Source organism: Triplophysa dalaica, chromosome 2 (assembly GCF_015846415.1).
Source record: "Triplophysa dalaica isolate WHDGS20190420 chromosome 2, ASM1584641v1, whole genome shotgun sequence".
Classification (NCBI taxonomy): Eukaryota; Metazoa; Chordata; class Actinopteri; order Cypriniformes; family Nemacheilidae; genus Triplophysa; species Triplophysa dalaica.
The window spans coordinates 16,713,640-16,737,900 of record NC_079543.1 but is presented as its reverse complement, the minus strand read 5'-3'; the positions used below and the strand labels follow the sequence as shown (position 1 = coordinate 16,737,900).

The following is a 24,261-nucleotide window of genomic DNA, read 5'->3' as shown; positions in this document are numbered from 1 at the left end:
AACACTGTCAAGTCAAAATGGTCCATCTACAATTTTAAATTGCATTTTATAAAAGTGTTTAAAAGTGTTTTCTTGGGAAACATGAAACATCATTTAAAAGCACAATTCAACAAATGTTTTTTAGAAAATACTAGTCAGTGCAGGAAGGAAACGTGCAACAACAGGAGACACTTAAAGGATAATATATTAATCAATTTTTCCATTGCTGCGGTGCCCGGGGAGCAGTTGGTTGGAATGGTGCCTTGCTCAAGGGTCTCACCTCAGCCGTGGTATTGAAGGTGGAGGAGAGCGCTGATCATTCACTCCCCCCACCTACTATCCCTGCTGGTATTATTGATTTTATCAATATTATTAACTTGATATTAATCACACAACTTTATTATTTACAAAACTGAAGATTTATTTAAAAAATCTAAATGATGAAGAATGTCAACCAATAAGAGCCAAACGTAAAAGTGAACCCCTCAGAAAAGCATTCCAGGGTGATACCTCAAGAAGTTGGTTGATACAATGTTAAGACTATGTTTTCAGTAAATTGCAGGGTACATAATTTGCAAAAATGCATATTTGTAGATACAGGTGGAAAATAATATTCTAGAGATACAATGGCCTAAAAGTAATGTTCCACATTAAATACAATCAAAAAAAGTTTAACAATATTACAGTCTTTTGCTCGTACATAATATAATTAAATAAATACGTACACAAAAAAATATGATTTGTTGTTTTTCATTTTCGGTCCAGAACAATGACATCAGCACTTAATTTTCTGTCTATATTCATTAGTAATTATATGCTCACAATTTTGCCACTATTATCATACAATTTTTGATAATGAAATTTATGGTGAAGCTTAGAGCATTTTCATCACTTTGTATACATGTCGTCTGGAGATGCTTGTTTGCTGGCCGTTGGTATTCCCAGTTTTTTTAAGAGTATGAATAACTAATTTGGTTTAATTTATGTTGCTACTATTGATTCATGACACATGGAGTGTGCTCTTTGATCTTTATGTTGATTGTGTTAAATATCAAATGTTTATAAGAGTCTGAAACGTAAGGCAATAAAAATGAAATGAAAAGGAAAGAAGCGAGAATTAAAAATGATTGTAAGCAGTGGACTTTTGTTGACTCTATAAACCCAAATAGAATTTATTAATTTTACTTATTAACCAAGATTTTATTAATTAAAAAATATACATTCATAGAAAATAGAACGGTCAAAACGTAGTTAAAGTTCTGGTGTAAATAAAATGAAAGAAAGGACAGTCACAAAGGATGGAGTTAAAGAAGAAAAGACAGTTGGGTTCATAGAGAGACGAAAGAAACACCTGTTGGGTTGGGATGAAAGTAAAAGAGACAGGCCTTAAGGGACCATCACATGGGGCCCTTTGACTAGTCTTAATTTCACTCTGAACTGTCAGCCACAATCCTTCCTCAACCATTCTTCTTTTTACACCATTCTGACACAGACCTCTCATTTTGTTTTGTAGTGTTGGCAGCAATTCTGACATGTAGTTCTTCATTTTTGATCATGTTCCTCTCTGGCAGAGTCTGTTGTCAGGTAATAACCTACAGTAGTCACAAAAATCTGTCCTGCACTGAGGAAAGGAAGCAAGTGTCACTAAGACATAAAGTGAAGCAAAAGAGAGGGGGAAAAAACGAGACAATTATATAAATTATTTTGCCATTCGCAGTGTCTTTATCCATATGTGCATTTTACATTCCATATTTTACATTACATAGAGGATGTCGAACAGGATCTTTGTTTTGAGCATGTGTGTATGTGAACAGAGTCCATAATTCATACTGTTTGTGTGTATTGCTATTTATAGGATCATTGTGAATTAGTCTTCATTTTATGTTTTAGTACCCCAGAACAATAAGCTTTAAGCTAGTTTACTTTACTGTAGTTTTGCAGCAGGTTTGTCAGTAACTAACTGTAGATTTAATTACAACTTAATACTATTGTCTCGTTTTCTAGCAAAAATATTACTATAAAACTTCTTAAATTACGATACATTTACAAAACAAGAAAAGTCACCTTAGATATTTAGTCTTGTTTTATTAAAGAAAATGTAAGAACTATGGTCAATTTATGTTTAAAACCAAATTGTTAATTCAATCCACAGTAAGTGACTGCCAAACCTGCTGCAAAACTACAGCAAAGTTTTACAGTGCAGCTGTAATTTAAGAATTACGGTATTTTGCTAATTATTTTATCTGTTTAGTTATTTTAAAGGTCGTGATAACTTTTTCAGTGACGGTGTTGTATTGTAAAGATGCTGAGTAAGGGACAATGTATAAATTTCAATCATTATAAACACATTTAGACATTTAAACACTCTCATTAACAATGTTAACAGGCCAAAGTGGTGAATGCAACATCTTTGCGAATGACAGTAGAGACCTTGTCTATTCCGACTGTTTTAGGCCTCTGATTTGCAAAGACGGGCTCTGCCTGACAGACAGAGAATAATAATAATAATGAATACAGGATTTATTAAAGATGATCTACTTCTTTTTGTAACAATAATGATAATTTTCATTTTTTTAAAGCTATTATTTAATGATGAAAAACGAGTTCATTATTGTTGTCACAAATCTGATTGTATTATGTTAAACATCACATGTTTTACATACTGTAATGCCTAAAAGGACAGGAACATGAAAATACCTTGATTACAAAACACCACCACTTTAGGGAAGGTATTATACAACGGTTGCTGTGTTCTGTGTGGGCCTTGTGATTTATTATAATAATTATGTAATATTTTATTTATTGATTTTTTAAATGTCAAAATATAACATTGCCTTATTTACCACAAATGTTTTTATTGCCCTGTTATTTCTTCACAATTGTACACAAATGTGACCCAGTTTGTAAAAACCCGGCTAGTCTTTTTTTGGTGATTTGCTCTTTTTTATGAATGAATGAATGGCTTAAATTTAAAGGTGACGCTCATGATGATCATTGAGACTTAAGTCCGGTTTTTGCAGACTGGGTCAAAAATACTTTTCTGGATATTTTTACAACACTTTGCAGTCTATAGCAGTAATTCTCTGTTTGTTTGCTTTTGTGATTGTAGCTCTCGACAAGCTGAGCACACAGCATCTATACCATCCGACACAGGTGGAAATCGTGCAGTCCAATGTGGTATTTGACATCAGTAGTCTGATGCTGTATGGGACTCAGGCAGTACCTGTGAGGTTAAAAATCCTGCTGGACCGTCTGTTCAGTGTCCTTAAACAGGAAGAGGTTCTGCACATCCTCCATGGCCTCGGCTGGACGCTAAGAGATTATGTTAGAGGCTACATATTACAGGTAAATTAAAAACATTAAAACAGAAAATCCTAAACAGATCGTAAACACCATTCAGAAAAAAACATGCACTTAATTTATCCTAAGGTGGATAAACAATAGATACAAATTTAAATAACCCTTTCCTGATACCCTTTCTTTAAAATAACCCGGGCTTGAATCATGTATATTTTTTGTCAATATTTTCCCCTCTCAACCTTCCATGTTAGAAACAAGGGGACAAAAGTACAAGGAGAAAACAAGAGATAAGAAAACTTTAGTGACTACAGCTGATAAAAAAAGACGATAGAACCACTTCCTTGCAATCCTTCGCTCATGCTACTTTAATTGAAATCAGACACATTTTAATATAGGGTACAGGGCTTTTGGGTTCGCAACAAAACCAAAGTGTTCCTGTATGAATTAGTTAAGAGCAACTCAACATGTGCTTGTGGTTAGCCTTGTATGTCCAACGCCAATAGCAGAGAGAGAGAGGTGGATGGCTTTGGTTTGGAGGCCATGCCTAAGTGGAACAACATGCTGAGCCTGAAGGCGGTTTTGAGGCCTTGTACAAGGAAATGGCTTCTGTGAGTAAATCTCTCCCTCTCACACACTTTTTCTCATATCATTTGACTGGAAAGAATTGTACAAGGCTGCAGTTTTTTATAGTTCTGTAGATATTTGTTTTGTGTGGAATGTCTGTTTGTGTCTCTCACTGCTCTGATATAACGCCCTAGACATTAAATATGACATGAAAAATATCAACCATTGTATCTCATGTAGTCTGAAATTTGAGAATTAAGTAATGTGTCCAAATGCAAGGTCCAACAATTTTGTGGGTTTGCAGTCAAATAAGGACACTTGGTTTGTCGGACACTTTCGGGTTTTGGGTGTGATATTGTTCCAAGTGTTAAGTATGAAACTCAAACAAAAAGCTTTTAGCTTTGATATGCGTATTTGTTTTTAAAATTATTTCATTTGTAAGTGATACTATTCTGATATCATTTAGAGTTTGGGAGAGACCGCCCCTAGTCGATTACAAAACCATTGAATTGATTCGGATCTTGACATCTATCCCATACACTTCAGAGTCAACTTGATTTAAAATATTCAGTTTGTTTCTCAGCACAATTATAACAGAACTTCACCTCTTAGGTCAAAAACGTTGCACTTCTCCCAATGTAAGCCATGTTCCATCCAGCATCCATTCAAGGCAGGTACTGTCAGAACTCAGATTCATAACTGATCAAACAAAAGAGCACAACCCTGGCATCAACACTAATGAATGCTCAAGTCTGTTCTCTCTCTCTCCCCTCCATTGCCTAGTTAAATGTTACTTATTTTCCTTTCCTTTTGTTTTCTTGTTATTTACCTGCTCTCTCTGCCTCCTCTGTCTGTCAGTCTGGAGACAGAGTGTTGAGTATTGTTAATCAGAGCCTTGACACATGATGTCACAACCAACGGAAGGTGCAAGCAGGAGCATGTGCGCAAGAATCTTAATTCCACCCTCATAAATATTTCATGTTATAAAAGAGAAGAACAAGGTGTGGAAGAGGGAAGGAATCAGATCGAGCAAAGATTATGTATGTATGCACATAGCAGTTTGCTCCTGTGTTTGTGTGTACTTTCAGGAGGCCTCAAATGTCACATCTCTAAATGTAATTATATGTCTGTTTCACTTTGTTGCAGAAAATTAGGTATTTTCGTGTGTGTGTGGGTGACAGATTAATAGTCAGCTAAAGTGTATTAGTTCAGATTTTTTAATGTCAGTTAGTCACACATGTGCAGTGCCACATCTTAACAGTATCTTGTGTTCTTTATTGAATGAATGTTTTCATGGGTCATTGATAAACTCTGTTAATTTTTCGCTTTTTGATTGTCTATTTCCTTTTTGTTTAATGTCAAGTCTTCTAAATAACACTGCTTTCAGCACTAATACATATCTGCAACGCTTTCTCTAATATATCGAAGACGTTACCTGTCACACTTTGCTGTTGTCCAGTGATGGTCACAGTCTGAAGCATCACACACTCTTGTAATTTCCTTTTGTCTGTCCTTCTTATTTCCCCTTGAACTATTTCTCTCTCCCTGTATCCAATTTGACCCAAATTAGGCCTTTTTCTTCTCAACAATTTATTATTGGGCATCAGGAACAGTTGTGTGACAACATGATGACGTGTGTTTGTAAATGTGAATTGCTGTGTTACTCACCAATGCATTGAGGGAATATTACCAATGCTTAAACTGCACAAACTGAAAGAAAAAAAAGGAATGAAAACAAATTATTTGAAATATAATATACCTGGCCTCATTTAAAAACAAACACATTAAAACAGGTAATGTTGGAAAGGTGAAATCCATGAACAAATAAATAAAACTGAAATAAAATTATCAAAAATATTATCAAAAATAAAGTTTTACAAATCAAAAGATACAATCGATTTTCAAAAGATCAATTAATTAATATTTCCTTTCAGAAAATATTTTTTTACAGTAATTGGACCTATTTGTAGAGTTTCAGCTTAGTTTTCTTTGTCAGTAATTTAATTCAATTTAATAGAATTGGTCAAGTGCAATATGCTAATGACATCACTGAAAGCTGTACCTTTAATTTTTTTTATTTTTTAGTACTTTTTTATGGTTTACTATACTGCAAACTAAAACACTATAACATTCTTTATAGATATTATAAATACTTTATAGACGCACATAATGTTTTTTGGGGGGGGTAAATTTGACATTTTTTGTTTTGCTGCATTATTGGTAATCACTAGCGCATTGGTTTTACTATATACTCAAAAGAAAAGAAAACTTGGTTTTCATAAAACATCTGCTAATTGATTCACTCTAGATACACGTTTGTATATTGAATACACTGGTAACACTCATATTCAATCAGGGAATATTTTATAATGAATAAGTAACCAATTTATTTGATAGTCATGTAAAACATATTTTATATTCCCTGTTTAATAATTGGCCCATGTTTATAATTATACCATACGCTATGCATTATACATTATACAATGTATTGTACTTAAAAAGTACAGTATTATAAGCTTACTTAAGCTCTAATTTTGTATTATATTACATAAGCAAAGTGTAAACAATTGCCATAAACATTTGCTAATGCAGAGAGGCCGATGCAGGTATAAAAAAATCGGAGTGATCCACAGAGTGAACATGAGCTCATATGGGAGTAGAGGAGCACGCACATGTGCGTGTGTTTGAGCGCGTTGGCTGCTGAAGTCCTGCCTGCCGGCTTTGTGTGCTTCTTTGTTCTTTTGCTTTTGTTCTGATCTATTGTCAGAGTCTTGACTGTTGATAACTCAGTGATCATTTTGGGCCCTTCACAGGAACTTGTATGTGAGAGTGAGGGGTGAGCTAATACTGCTTCTTTAGGCTCAACGTTCATAGCAACATAAGCACCTTTCTACACATCTCCTGTTATGATGCAGGGTGATACGTGAGAAATTGAAGAAAAACTTTAGAATGCCAGCACAGACCCCCTTTCTAGTCCTTTGCCAGCACCTTCTCCTCTCCCTCATCCTTTCCCAGCTGTAAGATGTAAGCTGGAACACCAGCCTGACAGAAATGGAGACCAGATGCCTGTATTTCTCTGCTGTCACTTGGCCGCTCCCCAACAGATGGAATTCAGATCAGTCTGGGCTGTCTCTTGTTCTTTTGGAAAGAGGCAGTGAGGAGGAGTAGGGAAAGTGGAGGAAGGGTCCATGGCGGCCAACTTGTGGATTCGCCCCAGGCTGAGCGACATTCCCAGTAATGTTTTTGTCCTTGTAGAACATTCAGCTTCCGCTGACTTCCTTTAGCTCTTTTATGAGATGCAGTTTCTCTGACTCTGACAGAGATTCCGGGAGAGCCAGATGTAAGTGCTAAGCTAAGCTAACTGCCTTCTTTTCCTCCAGCCCCTTCATTCCCCTTCCACCATGTGCTAAAACCCCTCCACAGAATTCATTTACCCAGCCCCCCCCCTCCTTTCTCCCTCAGGGACAAGCCAGGGTGTCCACACAATGAGTCTATTTTATTCAAATAAACCTGACATCTGGGTGCAGTATGCTTGGCCCATCTTGTATGGCGCAAAGGAATTTGTAGGGGGTACAACCCAACGTGCTTCAGCCAGGCACAATATGCTGCCTTCCTGATAAATTTAATGAAGGATGTCCTCTGGCCAAAAGACATGATTTGATTAAGAAAGGAGGTAACAGACCCCAGAAAACTGCAACCACAAGCAGCCTGACAGTCATTACACAGACAAAAACACATCACACAGTAGCCCTTCAGCGGCATGAGTATGCTTTACACAAGCTCTAACAGTGAAAAACCAACATAATCACTTTCATACATGTGAATGACGTTTATTCATATAGTGTGATTAAGCATTAGTTTTAAAAGTCTAAATGTAAACATGCATACAATGCAAAACTTGAATTTTTTAATTTTCGTGCTTGGGAACTTGATTTATTTGAAATAAATGAAATGTTTAATGCAGCTACATTGAATAAGTTTCCCTAAGGTGTATTTAAACTAGTTTTATTTTGTTATGTGCAACTTTTTTATACTTTGTTATAGCAAACACGCACAAGTACAGTAATTTGATACACTGTAGCGTCAGCTGAGTTTTAGTTATATATAACATTTGTTGAGCTCCAGTTATAATTAAGTTTAACCATATACAGCAATACTTCACTGAAGGGACGTCCTTTTGGGGGTCCAACTCTAGGGCAGTGGTCAAAGGGGGGACATCGGCTACAAGGGGACCCAAGCTAATCATTTAAATAATCATTTGATAATCATTTGAAATGAAACAAAATGACCATTGGCTTACAAACTAAAAACCAAGAGATTCCTTATTATTTGGCCATTTTTATTAAAATAAATTATTTTCCAGTTAATGTCAAGCTCTGAAGTCATTTATTGGATAGAAATTGTGAGTTTTTGTGAGGGCGAGGCTTTGAATATTATTCAATGGGGGGCATTGAAAACATATTAAAATATATTAATTTTGTTCAGCATTTAGTGTTTTTGCTGATTTGATGAAGTTGGAGTTAATTCTAAATAATTATCAGAGCTATGTAAGGCATACTGTGTTTGACGCTGACGCTGCTTTCACAGCAGAGTAGATTGAGTGCATGTTCTTTGAAGCATGTAAGTATAATGCACTGTAAAAGTAGTTTTAAAGCATTGTAATGCATCTTTTAGTGCATTGCAATGTCTTATAAATAATTGTTATTACAGTAAATACATAATAACACTTAGAAATTAATTGTTGTACTACACATTTTAAATTGGTTTTAATTCTTTACAACTACATATAATTCATTCCAACACACATTATGAAGAATTATAATGCAATTTAACCTTTAATAACTCTTTATAATGCATTATACATACATGCTATTGCTCTGAAAGTTATGGTAGAAGGCGATGATACTTGTAATAGAGGTGTGTCACTCTGGTTTCATTTATAATGCCCATTTAAACTGGTTTAGTCCAGTTGTATACTATTAGTCTGATTTGATTTTAAGCATGAAAATGTTATGTGCGTATTTGACCAATGATTGACTGAAGTAGCAGATTTGGTTCTATGGTCCCACATCTTCTCACTGACACTGGGCCACACCCCATGCAGTAGACTGCCGTGATTTATATAAATGTAACTTGCCCCTTGTTTTTGGACCAAGTTTCCTCATTGTTACAAATAAATGAGAGTACCAATGTGGAATTGCATGTATTAAAGGGGCCATGAACAAAAACAACAATTTTAACCCAAGCCTTTGTTATATAAGAGGGAATCGTATTCATGCGAACATCGTGTAAGTGTGAGAACTAAAACACCCTTGTTACTGAGATTACATATGTTATTGACACCAGGCCCAGCGAATGCCAGGTTATGGAATGCACCTTTCTGTGATGTCATTGATAGGTTGAACACCGCCTCCACAGGAGAATATCAACGACTATTTCTCTAGCCCCGCCCACTGGTTCGCGCATAACAGTACTGAAGTAACATAAGTGGCACAGAACCAGATAGAGCGAGCAAGCAATAAACATGCTGTTAAAGATCGCAAAATATTGCAGAGTCATTGCCAGGTTGTGGTAGAACACAGTCGGTGCATAACCTTCTTTCGGATTGCTACATTAGTAATGCGTGGTTAAAGTCTATTTTTAAAGACATTCCAGCTCACGTGGTTAAAAACATTACCGGGGATTTCTTTGTGAACAAGGCAGAGGGCGATGATGGATTTGCGGAGAGACTAAAATTAAAAAGGAGGCATATTCATAACTTACCGGGAGTCTCCCGTCTGTTTATTTATCATGGAATCTCTAGTAACATTTGAGATTCGCCATCGCATGATCTTCAGTCCGGTTCGCGATCACGGGGCTCAAATGCTGACAGGTACGAATATCATTAAACACCAAACAACTATAGGCTTTACAAACTATACTCAATGCCTTGCCATCACATGCAGGAAATAAGTCAGTAAATTTGAGTAAAATCACTGGCTTCATTTATCCTGTGCGAATTCACCACATATATATGTGGGGAGGTCATTTATAAATCACACGAGGTCCCCAGATAATACTAATCCTGTGAGAATAAGGCGAATGTTTAACCTAACGTTACATCTCTAACCAAATTCACAGAAGGCTCCAAATAAGTTTACTACGCAAACTGCTATCCAATCAAAGCAGTTGCTGTTTACTTCCAAGTTTTCATGGCGGAACACAAATTCAAACCGATCGTTTGTACAGACGGCCTCAAAACCCGGGTAGAAAATAGCCGATTACTTAATGATTTGGATGTTTTTTAATCTAAAAACCGCGCAAACGTCATAAGTAGACCTCAGACAACAGTATAAAACAATAAACAACGACAGTTCATCACACCTTTAAAGCATTAGCCTTTAATATATTACTACTAGTTGTAAAGACATTTGCAAAGATTTGTGTGAGTGTAAATTTATATTCAACATGCTTTCAATGTATTAGTGGCGTATTTTTCCTGTCTATCCAACTGTTCATGCATACATACCTTCCTCATCTTTGTCTTATTCAAACAAAAAAAATGGCAGGGTACACAATTACCTAAATGCTGGAATATGTTTCAGCGACTCTCATTCTTTCTTCTTGCGCTAAACTTTGCCTCAACCTACCTCTAATCTCATATGAGAAACTTCCATTTTAGGTAGTCAAACACTGCACAGAAATTTTGGAAATGATCCTTAACCAAACCTTTTTTGTACAACAAGCCTCTTGACACCCCTTTCTGTGCCAAGGCCCATCCCTTTACCTCCATCACCTCCTTACTGGAGGTCAAATGACTCCCACCGTCATATAACCTGCTTTTTGTTATCGCTGGCTTATGCCTCATCCATGGGCTGTGCGGAGCCGCAGTGTTTCTAAAATGAATTCTTGCATATGGTTATGATTTCAGGACGTCAAGCTGGATTTGAGTTTTAAGGCATATGCTTTGCTCTGGGCTAGTCGAGTCAGCTTCAGGCACATCAAAGGTTTGGTGCACTGAATCAAGGTGATTTCACCCACTCGATCTCCCCTTCAACCCCGCCTATAGCAAGCTCCTGCCCACACAAACAAATGGCCAGCTGGAGAAGAGCTCACATCAGTTATCACAATTGCCTTTTCTTTTGTCAAATCATACTTTTACTAACACAAAAGCATTGCTTTGCTCATATCTCCTATTTTTTCCATTTTCTATAATACTGTACAAAACAGGGCTTCAAAAGTGATGAGCAGAACTGTATCTTACATCTTTTTAGATCCAGCCTGAAATTTCTAAGTATCTTTATGAGAGTTTATATGATTTTGTTTTCAGCAACACTGAGCTAATTTCTGCATTCTGTTATTTCAGCCTGCTTTCGTCACTATACACCATATGTCCCAAGTTACGCAACAGAGAAATAGATGAGTGGATGTTTTTGAAGTTGTGGGGTTATAGGCAGGTTACAATGTCCAAAAGAATTTGAAAGTAATACTTCTTATATTGGATATAGAACTTTTCCGTTCCGTCTTATCCATGGCAGTTTGTGTAAGTCTTCAGTGATTCAGAGAGACTTAACTGGTAGAAAGTGGCACTAGAAATGCCACGGACATGGGTTTGATTCCCAGGGAATTCAAAAATTTCACTAAATGTTCCTAACAAAAATGTATCTTCAATGCCTTTGGACAAAAGTTTCTGTCAAATACATAAATGTTAATCAAAAGTAGAATTACAAGAGAGCAAAAACACAGGGTGCTTCTCATCTCCCTTGTTCTGTAGTCAGCACACTGACCAGGGAGTCAGCCTTTTTAAAGGCTGTCTCACTTGCAAATCCCCTCCAGTGCACTGAAATGTTTGTTCCCTAAAATCTCCTTCTTTGTAACGCCAAAACCAGGGAGCATCGATATTCCCTGTATTCCCTAGTTTCACAATACAATTTTAAAGACAAACATTTTTGTGCAGGACCATGTGTGATCAGTTCACATGTCCCTGCAGAGTGTCTACAGTTTGAGAGAGCACTGGTCCCAAACAGTGTCATGGAGTCAAGCTTTTTATCTGGCCTTCATTATCGAGCCCAGATTTGAGCAGTGCCTGCTGGACCCCAGTCATTGATCCTCTATGGTAGCAAGAGCAGTGAGCTCATTCAGGTCATGTCATGGTCCCCTCTGCTCTGAACCACACTTTCTGTCTCTCTCTTTCTGTCTACATCCACAAACCATATATTTTAACTTAACAAAAATTTGTTTCCTCTGTTCTTATCCATAACATCTTCAGATTTTTTTGGGAAGTTTTCTCAAACCAATGCTGCTATACCTGTAGCTGTTACCCGTGACCTGTTAATTACAAACTATTTGTTACATTACAGGTTATGTGTTCAACACTTTTTTATTAAAAGTTGAAAGTAATGTGATTTGTTTCTTTTGTACTTTTTGTGTGGGGTTAAGACCTAGAGATTACTATTTCAAAGTTTTAAAAAAGTACATTGAGTAATAACTGTCCAAATCAAATGGACTATCACAAGTTAAGTAATTTGTCAGGTTTAAAATTTGACAAATGGCATCACACAGCCTACCATACAAATATGATTGTTTTTTCTCTCAAGTCTCCTTAGGCCAAAATTATTTTTATGCAAAAAAAATTAATCAACAAACAAACAAAGACACATTTGTAGTAGTTTTCTTAATACTAAGAGTTTATATTTCATCAGGATTTTGTTTTCAAGTAATAAATGCAGCCTAGTGCAAGGCTTCCTGAAAGGTGTAGTGGTGTTGGTTTTTAAGAATATCTGAAAAATCCTGGAAAAAACATGTAATTTTCCTACAGGTATATCAGCGTTTTTCTTGAATACGCAACTACATTTCCACAGCAAAAGGTGCTTCTTGAGCACTGCAATGGCTCTTTCTCTATCTCAACAGTAATAGTATGACATTTAATGCCAGAATTATCTTGATGTTTTCTTTTCTTGTTTTATCTCTCAGCCAGCAAGCTTGAATTTTGGCAGGGTCACCACAAAAAAAAAGGTTTGTCACTGTCAAGGATGGAGTTAAACCATGTCTTGATAGCCTACAATAGATAATTTCATACAGCCTATGCAGTTTATAAACTATTAGAAATGCATTAATACCAGAATACTGTATTTAAATTAATGTTAAAAAGGAGTGCCTAAGAAACATACAGACAGTCTTCAGAACCATACAATATTCTTTATTCACTCTCTCTGATGTCCAGGAGGGTGGAAAGATGAATCCATGTGTAAAATCAGGTTTGTTGATCCATGAGACTCAACGATGGAGTAGAAATGGACTAGAAAAAGTTTTTGTTTGCATTTTGAAAAAGTTTCACATAACACAATAAAATGATCTACATTTACATGGACCAACGAAAATGAGTAAAAATGCTGGATTATGCATGGCTAGCCAGTAGTTGGTGATTTTACTTTGTAAAGAAAAAAAACCGTGCTCATATGCATGTCAGGATTCACCCAAAAGTGCTTACTTTTTACTAGAAAATGTTAATAAGTATGTTGTGTAGCACAAACACACAACCCTGGAGGAAGTACATACGCATGTCTCCATGTTTTCGCTGTTTTTCATTTAACAGTTTACACAGAGATGACAAAAATCAAATGTGCAATTTTTGGAAGGTCCTGTTTTTTTTTATTTATTAGGGGGAATGTCCATAAATCTGCTGTAGTGGAAGTATATTCCAGGCTAGCAAAAATTTTCTCAGGTCTATATTTATGTCCATTTATGCCTTGTTAGAAAAGCTTGCAAAGGTTCTGAAATTTGGCAGCACGCCCCCCCTTCTAGTCAAATGGATTTTGCTAATGATATTACAAAACTTAAGTGCCATCACAGTGAAGAGTGGCTGCATCTCCTTAACATTAAATTTAGCAACAAATTTGATAAGTTCAGATGAAGTAATTTTTTGACCTGGGGGGAACTGAAATCAACCTTTTGTTGCTTAGCATCAGTAATCAGTATGTTTTGAATGAAACAAAACCATAATGCTCTGGCCTGCCATTTCTGTCTGTGACTGCTCCCATGCAGGAGTGTGAATGACTAAGTGACAAAGTTTATTTTAATTCAGTAGTTTAAAAGATATTTATGCAAATCAATCTAACTGAAAAGAAACTCATATTACATGAAAACAACTCAAATATTATTATCACCAGAAAAATATCCCCAACACTGATCACAGAAATACAATATTAACGAAATAAAGTGCATAAGCTTTCCTTTAAAGATCCTGGCCAATAAAGAGGGATGGACTGCAATTTGTTGACAGTAAATCCACTCAGTGAAAGTAAAGCAAACCTTTCCAAAGTGCAACTCCTTGGTTTCTGCATCTCCTATCTAGGGGACCCTCTCAGCAACAATCGACCATGTATCATCAATACAAGTTCGAGCTATCATAATAATAGCTCCACCACTCTCACTGAAAGGCTTTGCATTTGAGATGAGACACTCTAAACTAAGCTGAGCAAGTGCATTAATGTGTTTGTGGCCTACTGGTGGTTACAGTAAAGCATTGTTGACTCTCTTGCAGGGAAGCATTTTATGAGGTCACTTGGTGTTAAATTCTTAAATCAAGTAAAACTAAATAGGAATGAAGGAGTTCCTTAAATTTTTGAGTTTTTTTGTGTGTTCTACAGAAGAGTCATTTTCAGGTTTTAAACCACACCAGTACCTTCATGACAGATAACATTTAATTTTCTTTAAATTTCTTTAAATACTCTTACTTTAAATTACATTGAGGCACACTCTAAACTTTTTTTTTTTGAAATGCTGGGTTAATTTAACCAAGAAAATGTTTATATGTGATTCAACAATGGATTAAAACAACTCAGTATTTTGAGTTGAAACAACGCAGTAGGTAATTTTTTGGTAATATTTTTTTCTTTTCTTTTTTTTGCCTTATTTTGTGGATGCAATTTTGTGCTAGTACTCAGATAGGAAAGGAAATGGCTGGCAGGGTAGAAATGGCTGTCATTGTTGAAGGGGAGGGAAATTGAATTTTTCTTCAGGGTCAGCAACATCAAAGAGTGGGGATTCAGTGATCTTCCCTTAAAGTTGCTGGATAGGTCTAGGCTTGTTATTGATTGGTCAGCAGCACATTGGAGGTCTGTCACAGGTTCAGCAGTCTAGAAAGACAAGGACCACTTTACTGTTCATTGCATAAAGGGTTGATGTTAGTCACATCTGTACTGTATACTGTCCTCAAAACATGAATACACTATCTGAATATTCATTGAAACCATAATTCAAGCATAATTCATAGTATAAAGGATGAAACAAGAGTGATGCTAGTTTTCAATATTCAATAAAAAAAAAAAATTGTACACTGTTCCTCAGATGAGAGAGAGTTTACCCAAAACGTTCTGTAGAGAAAATAAGCAAGAGACAGACTGCAAATGTGAGCGCACTTAAACAATTCCTTTTTTTCTGCACACAACGCAAAATAAGTGTAAATGTTTGTTCTGTTATCCTTAATAAAGAAGATATGAAACAGTTGCAAACATTTTACAAAATACACATACTCATATTGGCACTAAAAATATGCAACACTTTGTGTTTGTTTGTGATTAAATTAATTTAACGTACAAGTGTTTTCAAGGGTGTGAGATCATAGACAGAAGTAGACCCTGCATTGCCATTTAAATGTGAGTCAACAGAGCTCTTATATTCGAATGCTGAACTTCCTAATAACCAATTGCAATATGTTGCTATAGTTCCATTACAGTAGTATTACATAAGTAAGATTTTTGATTCATTGTTTTAAAACGATTTTATGTCTTATCAAGTGTTTGACAAATGTATTTTCATATCCGTTTTGTTTTTCTGGAAATTAAGTTTAAATATCCTTTTTTGCTTTTATTTTTTAATGCATTTTTGTTTAAAAGTAACCTTTAATTATGCAGACTAGTGATTTTATGAAATATTTGAATTGTTGTTTTAATAACTTTTTTCATAACACATTAAAATGTTAGAAATAGAAAATCCCATTTAATCTCAGTACATTTTCATTTTTATGCATTTGGCAGACGCTTTTACCCAAAGCCACTTACATTGCATTATTCTATACATTGAATCTGAGTATGTGCAATCCCATGGAATCAAACCCATGACCTTGGCGTTGCTGGGCAGTCCTGGCCTAATGATTAGAGACTTGGACTTGTAACCCAAACGTTGCTGGTTCGAGCTTTAGTCAGGGATTGTGGGTGGGGGAAGCGAATGATCAGTGCTCTCCTCCACCTTCAATACCACGGCTGAGATGAGACCCTTGAGCGAGGTAGCGATCCCCCTGGGTGCCGCAGTAATGGCTGCTCATTGCTCTGGGTGTGTTTTCACGGTTTGTCTGTGTTAAATGTAGAGCACAAATTCCGATTATGGAAAACCATACCTGGCCTCACATCACTTTCACTTTAATTACCAGGTTGCCCCGAACCTCATGTATGCTCATACCAGTGCACATACTGCAAAATGAATCGCAATCGATTTTAACTTGTTTTATTTTTGTGCATCTGTCTTTCATTGAAGAGGAAAGAAAGCTGTTGCCAGTGTGTCAGACTTGGGCACCTTTTCTAACCGAGAGAGAACATGTGACACATATTCACATTTTGCACATTGGTGACAGGATGAGAGGCTGAAAATGAGAGAGGGAGAGATAATAAACAGTAGATAAAATAAGAGAGATGTTCTATTGCAGTGATTGTTTCCCTCTAATCTTTAAGTGTGAGAAATAGGGGAAGGGCTTTGGAGCATGTGCAGTGCTCAGGGGAACTTCCTTTGGGTGACAGTCTATGATGAGAGACAGTGCTACACTGCTGCTCGCTATGGTGTTCCGGCTGGCTCCAATTAACCTTGCACTGATTGCCCCGAGGAGCTTTGCACACTAATTAGAGGTGAGAAATATTTCTCTGATTCAGAATGCCACAGACACATGGAGGCACTGTGATCCTGAAAGACAGGCTGAGATGTGAGAGAGACCTCCTCTATTGTGAGTAAGAGTATTCTGTCTCCAACCCAGCTGGTGACAGTTAGCAACCCTGACATCCTGATGATCCTGCTGTCTTTCTCTCAGCCAGCCATATGGATGACATCCTTTTTACATGAGTGTGGGGATGAAAGTACTCAACAGTAAAACTCTTGATAGTCATACATTCATTCCCTAAATTGTCACTGCCAGATGGATACTTGAGTGATGCTGTATGTGTGAGGGGTAGTTTTTTTCAGTAATCCTCAAGCATCCCCCTGAAATGTAAATACTGTAAAAACAATGTTGGGTTTGGTCAAAAAAGGAAGAACCCAGCCATTGGGTTCAATTCACCCAGAAAATGTTTATATTTGACCCAACCACGGGTTGAAACAACGCAGCATTTTTGACTGAAACAACCTAGCATATCATAATTTATAATCCAAGGGTTGGGTTCGACCCTTTTTGACCAACCATGGGTAGAAAAGAATCTTGCCTTTTTACAGTGTAGGATCGTAAAGTCCTGCAGCACATCCTTGGTGATCATCTATTCCGTTTGAATTTATTCTTTAAAAAGTAATGAGCCTGTGTGTGGATGAGAGGGAAAGACCGAGAGGGAAAAAGACTCAAGCGTGTATGTGAAGGTTTCAGAGTGTATATAGGCAGAACACAATGCTGCTTTATTCTCCTGGCCTAAATGTTTTAAGGTCTACAGAGGGAGGGAGATTGGATGTTCTAATGGCACTCCACTGTCTCTCTCTGAAACCTTCCATCTCAGTTGGAAGCATCTGTGAATAAGAGTGGTCCATCTCTTTTTGTTTTACATGCTGTTAGTGAAGGATGTAGCTTATACAAACTTGTTGTGGGAGTTGTACAGCAAACAGCCATTTGTACCTGACTTTGACCAGAGGGACTCGTGAGAGGGAAACAAGGGGAGGAGCAGAAGGAATGACTCCTGCTTAATAGCTCTTGAGTACTGTGGCAGCAGCTAGGCATAGAGTATGTCAACTCCCCCTGGATATGGGCAATCTCCTTTCTGCCCCTTGGCATGACTTTTCACTTTGATTTTCAGGCAGGCCTGTGTGCTTAAATGACTCCATCTCCCAGAAACCCCTGGGACAATAGGAGCTAAATATGTGGTCGCTAAGTGCTGTGCAAACGATTATGGGGGTTATCCAGTGTGTGTTTGTATAGGTTTTACAATGACAATTCTGCCAGTAAATCAACCAAGACACCTCTCAAGAAAAGGTTTAAAATTCAACTTTCAATTACCTTACAATTGGCAAAAACTCAAATAAAAATCACAATTTTTATCAACCACTACTTTTTACAAGGTGTGCCAGGGTTTGAGCAAAGACAGACACACCGATTGTAGTGTCAGGCCCCCGAAAGGCATTCCTTTAAGTTTAATATTAACATAAATGCAAAAAAATGGGATTAAAGTGTTCATGGGGAAAACATTGTCCAAATAGAAAGGGGTTACAGTAGAGTATGTTGAAGTGAAAATGGGCTCAGTGAGGGTAAGATCTGGATAGGTTTGATCCAGGTAAGAAGTGAAGTCCATTTTCCGCACACGCTCTTCCATCTGCTCTGTGAGTTGAAGTAGGTTTTCTCCAACAGCTCAGCATCTCCTAATTCACAGAAAGCAAGGGGATGGTACAGTAACCAAGTAACCAAGCACATCAGGCTACAATGCACGTTCTATCTCCAGGACGCTAGTCCAGTGTGCGTGTACTGCACTGGGCTGGTTTTTCATAAAGAGGACCACTAAAGATTTAAAGGCAGCTGTGATAAGGCACAATTACTGGTGTGCCTGGTCATTTACCACCACAGATGTGTTATTAGCACCCCCCTCCTTTCTCACACACCCGCTCCAGTTGGCAGCTTGGCTGAAGGAACCTGTGGCACTAATATCAGGGGAGACGTTAATTTCGTCACAAAAGCTAAAGGTCTTTGTCAGTTAATTAGATGTGTTGCTAGACATGTTTTTAGGTCAGTGGTTGTTGAAATGTTTTTAAATTAAAATGTTACATGACAGCTTCACCCCAAGAATCAGCATAGCCAGTTGATGTCTCTGTATGACTGCTATACGACCAATGTGTTTAGATATAGGTAGTTTGGTATATCTTATAGTATTTATCTGTTTCCTCTAAAATGAAATGATCAAGATCTGGTCCTCGGTGAAGACCTAACAGGGTCCACTGTACTCTAATGTCCAAGACGCCATCCAGTCTATACTTTATATACTTTTTTAACCCTCGGGCAAAATTGAATGTGTTGAATAAGATACATACAGGTTTAATTGCATATTATGATAAATGTTTATGGTCTACTATTTTTTTTCATGTATAAGTTACATTACAAAAATGTAACACCATATAATGTTTTCAACAGCTAATGATGTTTATTTTCACAGAGCGTAGTCACAATTGTCTGGAACTTATGGATATATACATGCCTTTTTCTGGACATAATGTCTTCCCAAAATCCACAATCGACATAGAAAGCTCGACATAGATGCTTATGTCCGTGCAAGCACATGAGTCCACTTAACCCTGGTGGTAAGATCAGCATTGCGAAATAGACTGACGTATATACAGTACCAAAATTCCTGTTAAATGGGCTTATAAAAACGGAACCCCTGACCATTCCCTATACAAATGCACACAAATTCCTATTCACTCTTGAATGCATATTGGTTTGTATGTGTCAGCAGTAAATAATGCTGCTGGTGACAGTCACAGTAGCTTTGTATCTTATGGGTCTCTCCGGAGGCCTGAAGGCCGGAATGGTGATGCTTCTGAGGCAGATAATGGTAGGAAAAAGTCATGTCTTAGCTAATGGTCTTGCATCTTCCTGGCAGCATGTCAATAATGGCTCTTATCACATTAGGCAAAAGTCCATTAGCTTATTCTCTTCCCCTGCATGCACCGTGCCAGTACCAGTTTGTACACAGACTTTCAAATAGTCTGCATGTGTTTGTGTGTGCGTTCGTTCGTGATATAGGTCCTTAAGATAGGAAACCTATTTAACCAATGAGGGGTACACAAGGCTCTCTGAGTTTTTTTCCTCAGACGTCATGGCTTCAGGCCCTGGGCTTTGACTGATCAATCCCCCCCAACCTTTTTGCCACTTCCCTACTCAATTATTTATTGGTTAAAATAAAAAAGTCAAAAAGTAGAATACTGAGCAATTCATTTGATGAAGACCTAGATCACAGGAAAACCTTTGCTTACAGAGTTTTGTTTTGGAGACGAGAGCTACCCCTTGATCAATAGTGAATTCCTGTTGCATCCACTTGTGTCCTGTTGTGTCCTGTTGTTTTGCAGTCCATAATGTTTCCTGTATCAGTTCCAAGACCAATTGTTCACGATAAACCAGCATTTTGTCGATTTACTTTATAAAAGTTAAATATATAGTAAAGTGGAGTAAATCAACAAAATACTGATTTAGACAGTCCTTTTGAGGGGCTTAATGATCCCCTGACACTGATAAGTGATGATTGTTACAACGACAGTATCCTGTAGACTAGGGAATGCTAATAGGATGTTGACCGAACTGCATAATTGACTGCTTTGTTTTGCTGACAGCATTGACATGGGGAATATGTGGCCATCTTTCGCTTATCCTCGAAGATCATTTAGAAAGCTATAGGCCTCCAGCATCATTACTGGGCTTCTGTAAGTTACACCAGTGGCAGTGAGATAAATACAACCATCAGAGTTTACACAGTTGCAGCATTTGCCGGCTGCACCGTGGATAGATGAGCCGCTGTGACTTAATGCTGTAATTATTAACTAATTGTCTTTAACCTCACAAATAGTGTTCAGCCACATTATGTAAAGGAGTCAAGAATGTGTAATGACAGTGTAATCCATCATAACAGGGGGCGTGGGGGACGGTTCTAATGAGTTTTTTTTTGGAGTATGGCAAATCTGCAGAACGCATAGATAGAGGCCACATTAAGCTAATTGGTGTAATGAGTGCCTTGGTGTAAAAGTGCATCTAATGGAAGGTTTCTTGTCTGGCTAATGCAGGGGAGTTGACTAAGGCTGAAGGCTGATTTGTGGTCAGACAGACTTACATTTTATTGTACTAGTACATCTGGATGAAATGTAGGCATTTTTGAATAGCCAAAGAAATATACTGTAGGGATGGTTATTAGCTATCCCAATAATAAGAGGTTTCTAAACATAACCCAAAGCACATGATTTTTGTCTTAAAGCAAAATTCCAGTCCAACTTGACCCCCTCCTCATTCGCCCATTCTGTGTGCTTTTCACGCAAGTTTGAGTTTCTCTGTATGTTTGGAGTGTGGCCTTAGCATTGGCTGACTTGTGTCCAGACTTTTTGGAAGTGTAGACGAGTGTGATTGCAGAACTCCTCTTAGACAGACCCTCCAAAGAGTGTAGCCTGTGACCTGTATCGTGACAGCTGGCTGGCCTCAGCATTTCTAACTAACTCCATTTGGTAAAAATTAAAGCCCAGCGCCTTTTTTATGCTTTATTTTCTGATTTCAGAAAATGAGGAAGAAAAAATGAGATAAATTTGTAAGTGAAACTTGGCCATGTCAGATTGGTTTAAAACGCAGTGCTGAATGGTGTATATTTTCCAAGCAGACAAGGGTCATTCTAGCTTGATGTTAATTACAAAGTTTAACATTCAATATTTATATTGTGCTTTTCATAATTTTGCATTGTTGCAATTAGTAGCTTAAAGAAATTTACCTTTACAATGGTATGAGACAAAAATGAATACAATATAAAACAGCGAAATTATGTAGTACGTTAAACACATGGTATGGTTGCACATTTTTATAACTGGTAAAAGATTTATCTATAGGATTGTACAGTAAAAAATAAACTGTCTATATGTTAAGTACACATGTGTTCATAACCATATCCTGGATGCTCTTAAAGTTGTCAGATATTGTATTACCCAAATCTTAGTACAATAGTACAAAAAACGTACATTTTCGCAAACTTCCACTACCTGTGCTATACACTAGATATAGTGGGGCTATAGAAACTGGGGCTTTTAATCCCACCACTACAATTCTAAAAGCCCAATCTGCAGTGAAAGACAGTGGGGTTTCTGTTTGCTCAAGCTTTGTAATAGTTGGTGAAAATAAGTGTCAATATTTATCCTCTTTAAACCCTTGCTAGTAATATGTACACTATATGGACATAATACCGTATATTTGGACACCCTTTTCTAATAAACATTTTCATCTATTCAACTAATTTAATTCTAAAACTAATATTCAAGTCCCGTGAATTCTCATATTTTGATGCATTACAGAGTGAAATAAGCCTCTTTCACATGAGTGAAAGTGAGGTAACGCAACTTCCCCTACAGATTGAATCCCTTTGTAATAGAATGCACTTGTGTCCTTAAAAGCTTATGACGAGTGTAACTCGTTAATATTTGTTAGTTAACAAGATATCGTAAACTGCTAAGGTAAGGTTTCTTTTTTTATTGTAATTAAAATATGATTATTTTTTCATTCATAATACCAAACGTAAAATGTTAAAACTTATATTGTGGAAACGTAATAAATATATAAATTAGAATTTCTTAACCTTGGTAATTTTTTAAGTATTACATTGGGTTGTAACCAGTCTTTGGCTTTGATTATGTTTTTTGGGTGTTTAACAATAGATGTTCATGTTTCTGAAAAGGCTTTATATTTCACATATTTCAAGTCTTTTGTTCTCCGCTGTCCCTCTTCTAAGAAAACGACTGGATTTCTGCCGGTTTATATAAAGTCTCTCCTTCCAAAACGCTCTGATAGGTGAAGATGACCAGGTCTGTCGTGATTGGTTCCCCTCTTAGAGTGTGTGTGTGAAGATGTCCCTGCCAAAACATATCAGCAAGCTTCCTTCAGGCTGTTGTGATTGGTATTCATAAACGTTTTGCAATAAACAGTAACAATGGCGTCAACTTCACTTCATCAGTTAAAAAAATCCAGATCCATCGAAGTGTAACGGAGGTCTGCTAGTGCATGTGCAAACGTCAATCTTTGTTAGAGATCGCAAAATTCCTACTTCAATACTGCACATAAGATTCTTATGTTCCTGAATAATGTGATTAATAAAAGTGCTCTACATTTAACCCATTCAAGCGCACATACACACCAGTGGTACACATAGCTGTGAACGTTGCCTTGCTAAAGGATCTATCCTCAGCCATGGTATTGAAGGTGGAGGAGAGCGATGATCATTCAATCCCCCCACCTACAATCCCTGCTGGAACTGAGGCTCGAACCGGCAACGTTTGGGTCACAAGTCCGAGTCTCTAACTATTAGTAGTTAAAAATTAGCAATTACCTCAGGTTGCTGTACCTGCCCTGCGATGGGTTGGCACTCCATCCAGGGTGTATCCTGCCTTGATGCCCGATGACTCCTGAGATAGGCACAGGCTCCCCGTGACCCGAGGTAGTTCGGATAAGCGGTAGAAAATGGAATGGAATGGAATGGAATGGTTGCTGTACCATAAACAGTACAAACCTTAAATGAAGACAAAAACAGCAGTACTAGAGCCCCCTCTTAGCCCCCTCGATTCTCAGGTCCGGTGGGTAACGACCTTGAGCAAGGCACCTTACCCCTACTTGCTCCCGGGCGCTGCAGTGATAGCTGACCACTGCTCCGCTGTACGTGTGTTCAGCACTTGTTGTGTGTGTGTTCACTACATTCTGGATAGGTTAAAAGCAGAGGACACATTTTGGGTATGGGTCACCATATCTGACTAATAGGTCACTTTCAATATCATATTGCTAATATTTTGTTTGCATTTTTGTTGCAACAGTTTAGGAATGGCTTTATGCAGGCACACCAGTCCTTTTTTTAAACCTTGCTTAGTGCAAAATAGAAAAATGGCCAAACTGTTCATAAAAAATTAGAGGCACACAGTTCTATGGAACCTTAAGATTTGTTCTCACAAAAACGACTAAAGTAGTCAAACCTGTTCATCAGAAAGGAGCATCCCGATACTTTTGTCCATATAGCATAGATGTTGTGGTTGATCTGAAATGCCATTTCAAGGAAAATTTGTGTCAGTATGACATGTATAATACAAAAATGAAAGATGTATGAATACCATCATTCCACAGTATTAAATAATTGGGTTATCTTTTACTTTTATTTAAGTATTGTCTTTGCAATTAGATTTGACTCTTTGTAATTAAATTTTGCATTTTTTGTAGATTAGATTTTTTCGCTTCAATTTCATCAAATGATATAATCAGTGATCAAAACACTGTGCAGTACAGAATAATATTGTTGAGGCTGAAATGTAATGTCTACCTCTAGGCTAAACTCATACTCAAACACTGAATGAAAGAGTAAAGTGTTTTTTAATGTATATTTAACAACAAATACCCCAGTGACCATTGATGTACGGTCTCTGAAGAATTTATCCATCTTAAATTTCTGAGGCCATGTTGCTGTGAAACTGTTCTGTATTCCCACC

At 37.2% G+C, this 24,261-nt stretch overlaps 1 protein-coding gene across 2 annotated transcripts in view; it reads left to right on the top strand.

Moving 5' to 3' along the window:
• The window catches only part of bnc2 (basonuclin 2), a 141,092-nt gene that overhangs the window by 97,906 nt on the left and 18,925 nt on the right, over positions 1 to 24,261 (top strand). For both annotated transcript variants that reach the window (XM_056763838.1, XM_056763832.1), the window contains exon 4: positions 3,089 to 3,324. In XM_056763838.1, coding sequence (XP_056619816.1) covers positions 3,089 to 3,324 — 236 coding nt within the window. The remainder of the gene's footprint in view (positions 1 to 3,088; positions 3,325 to 24,261) is intronic.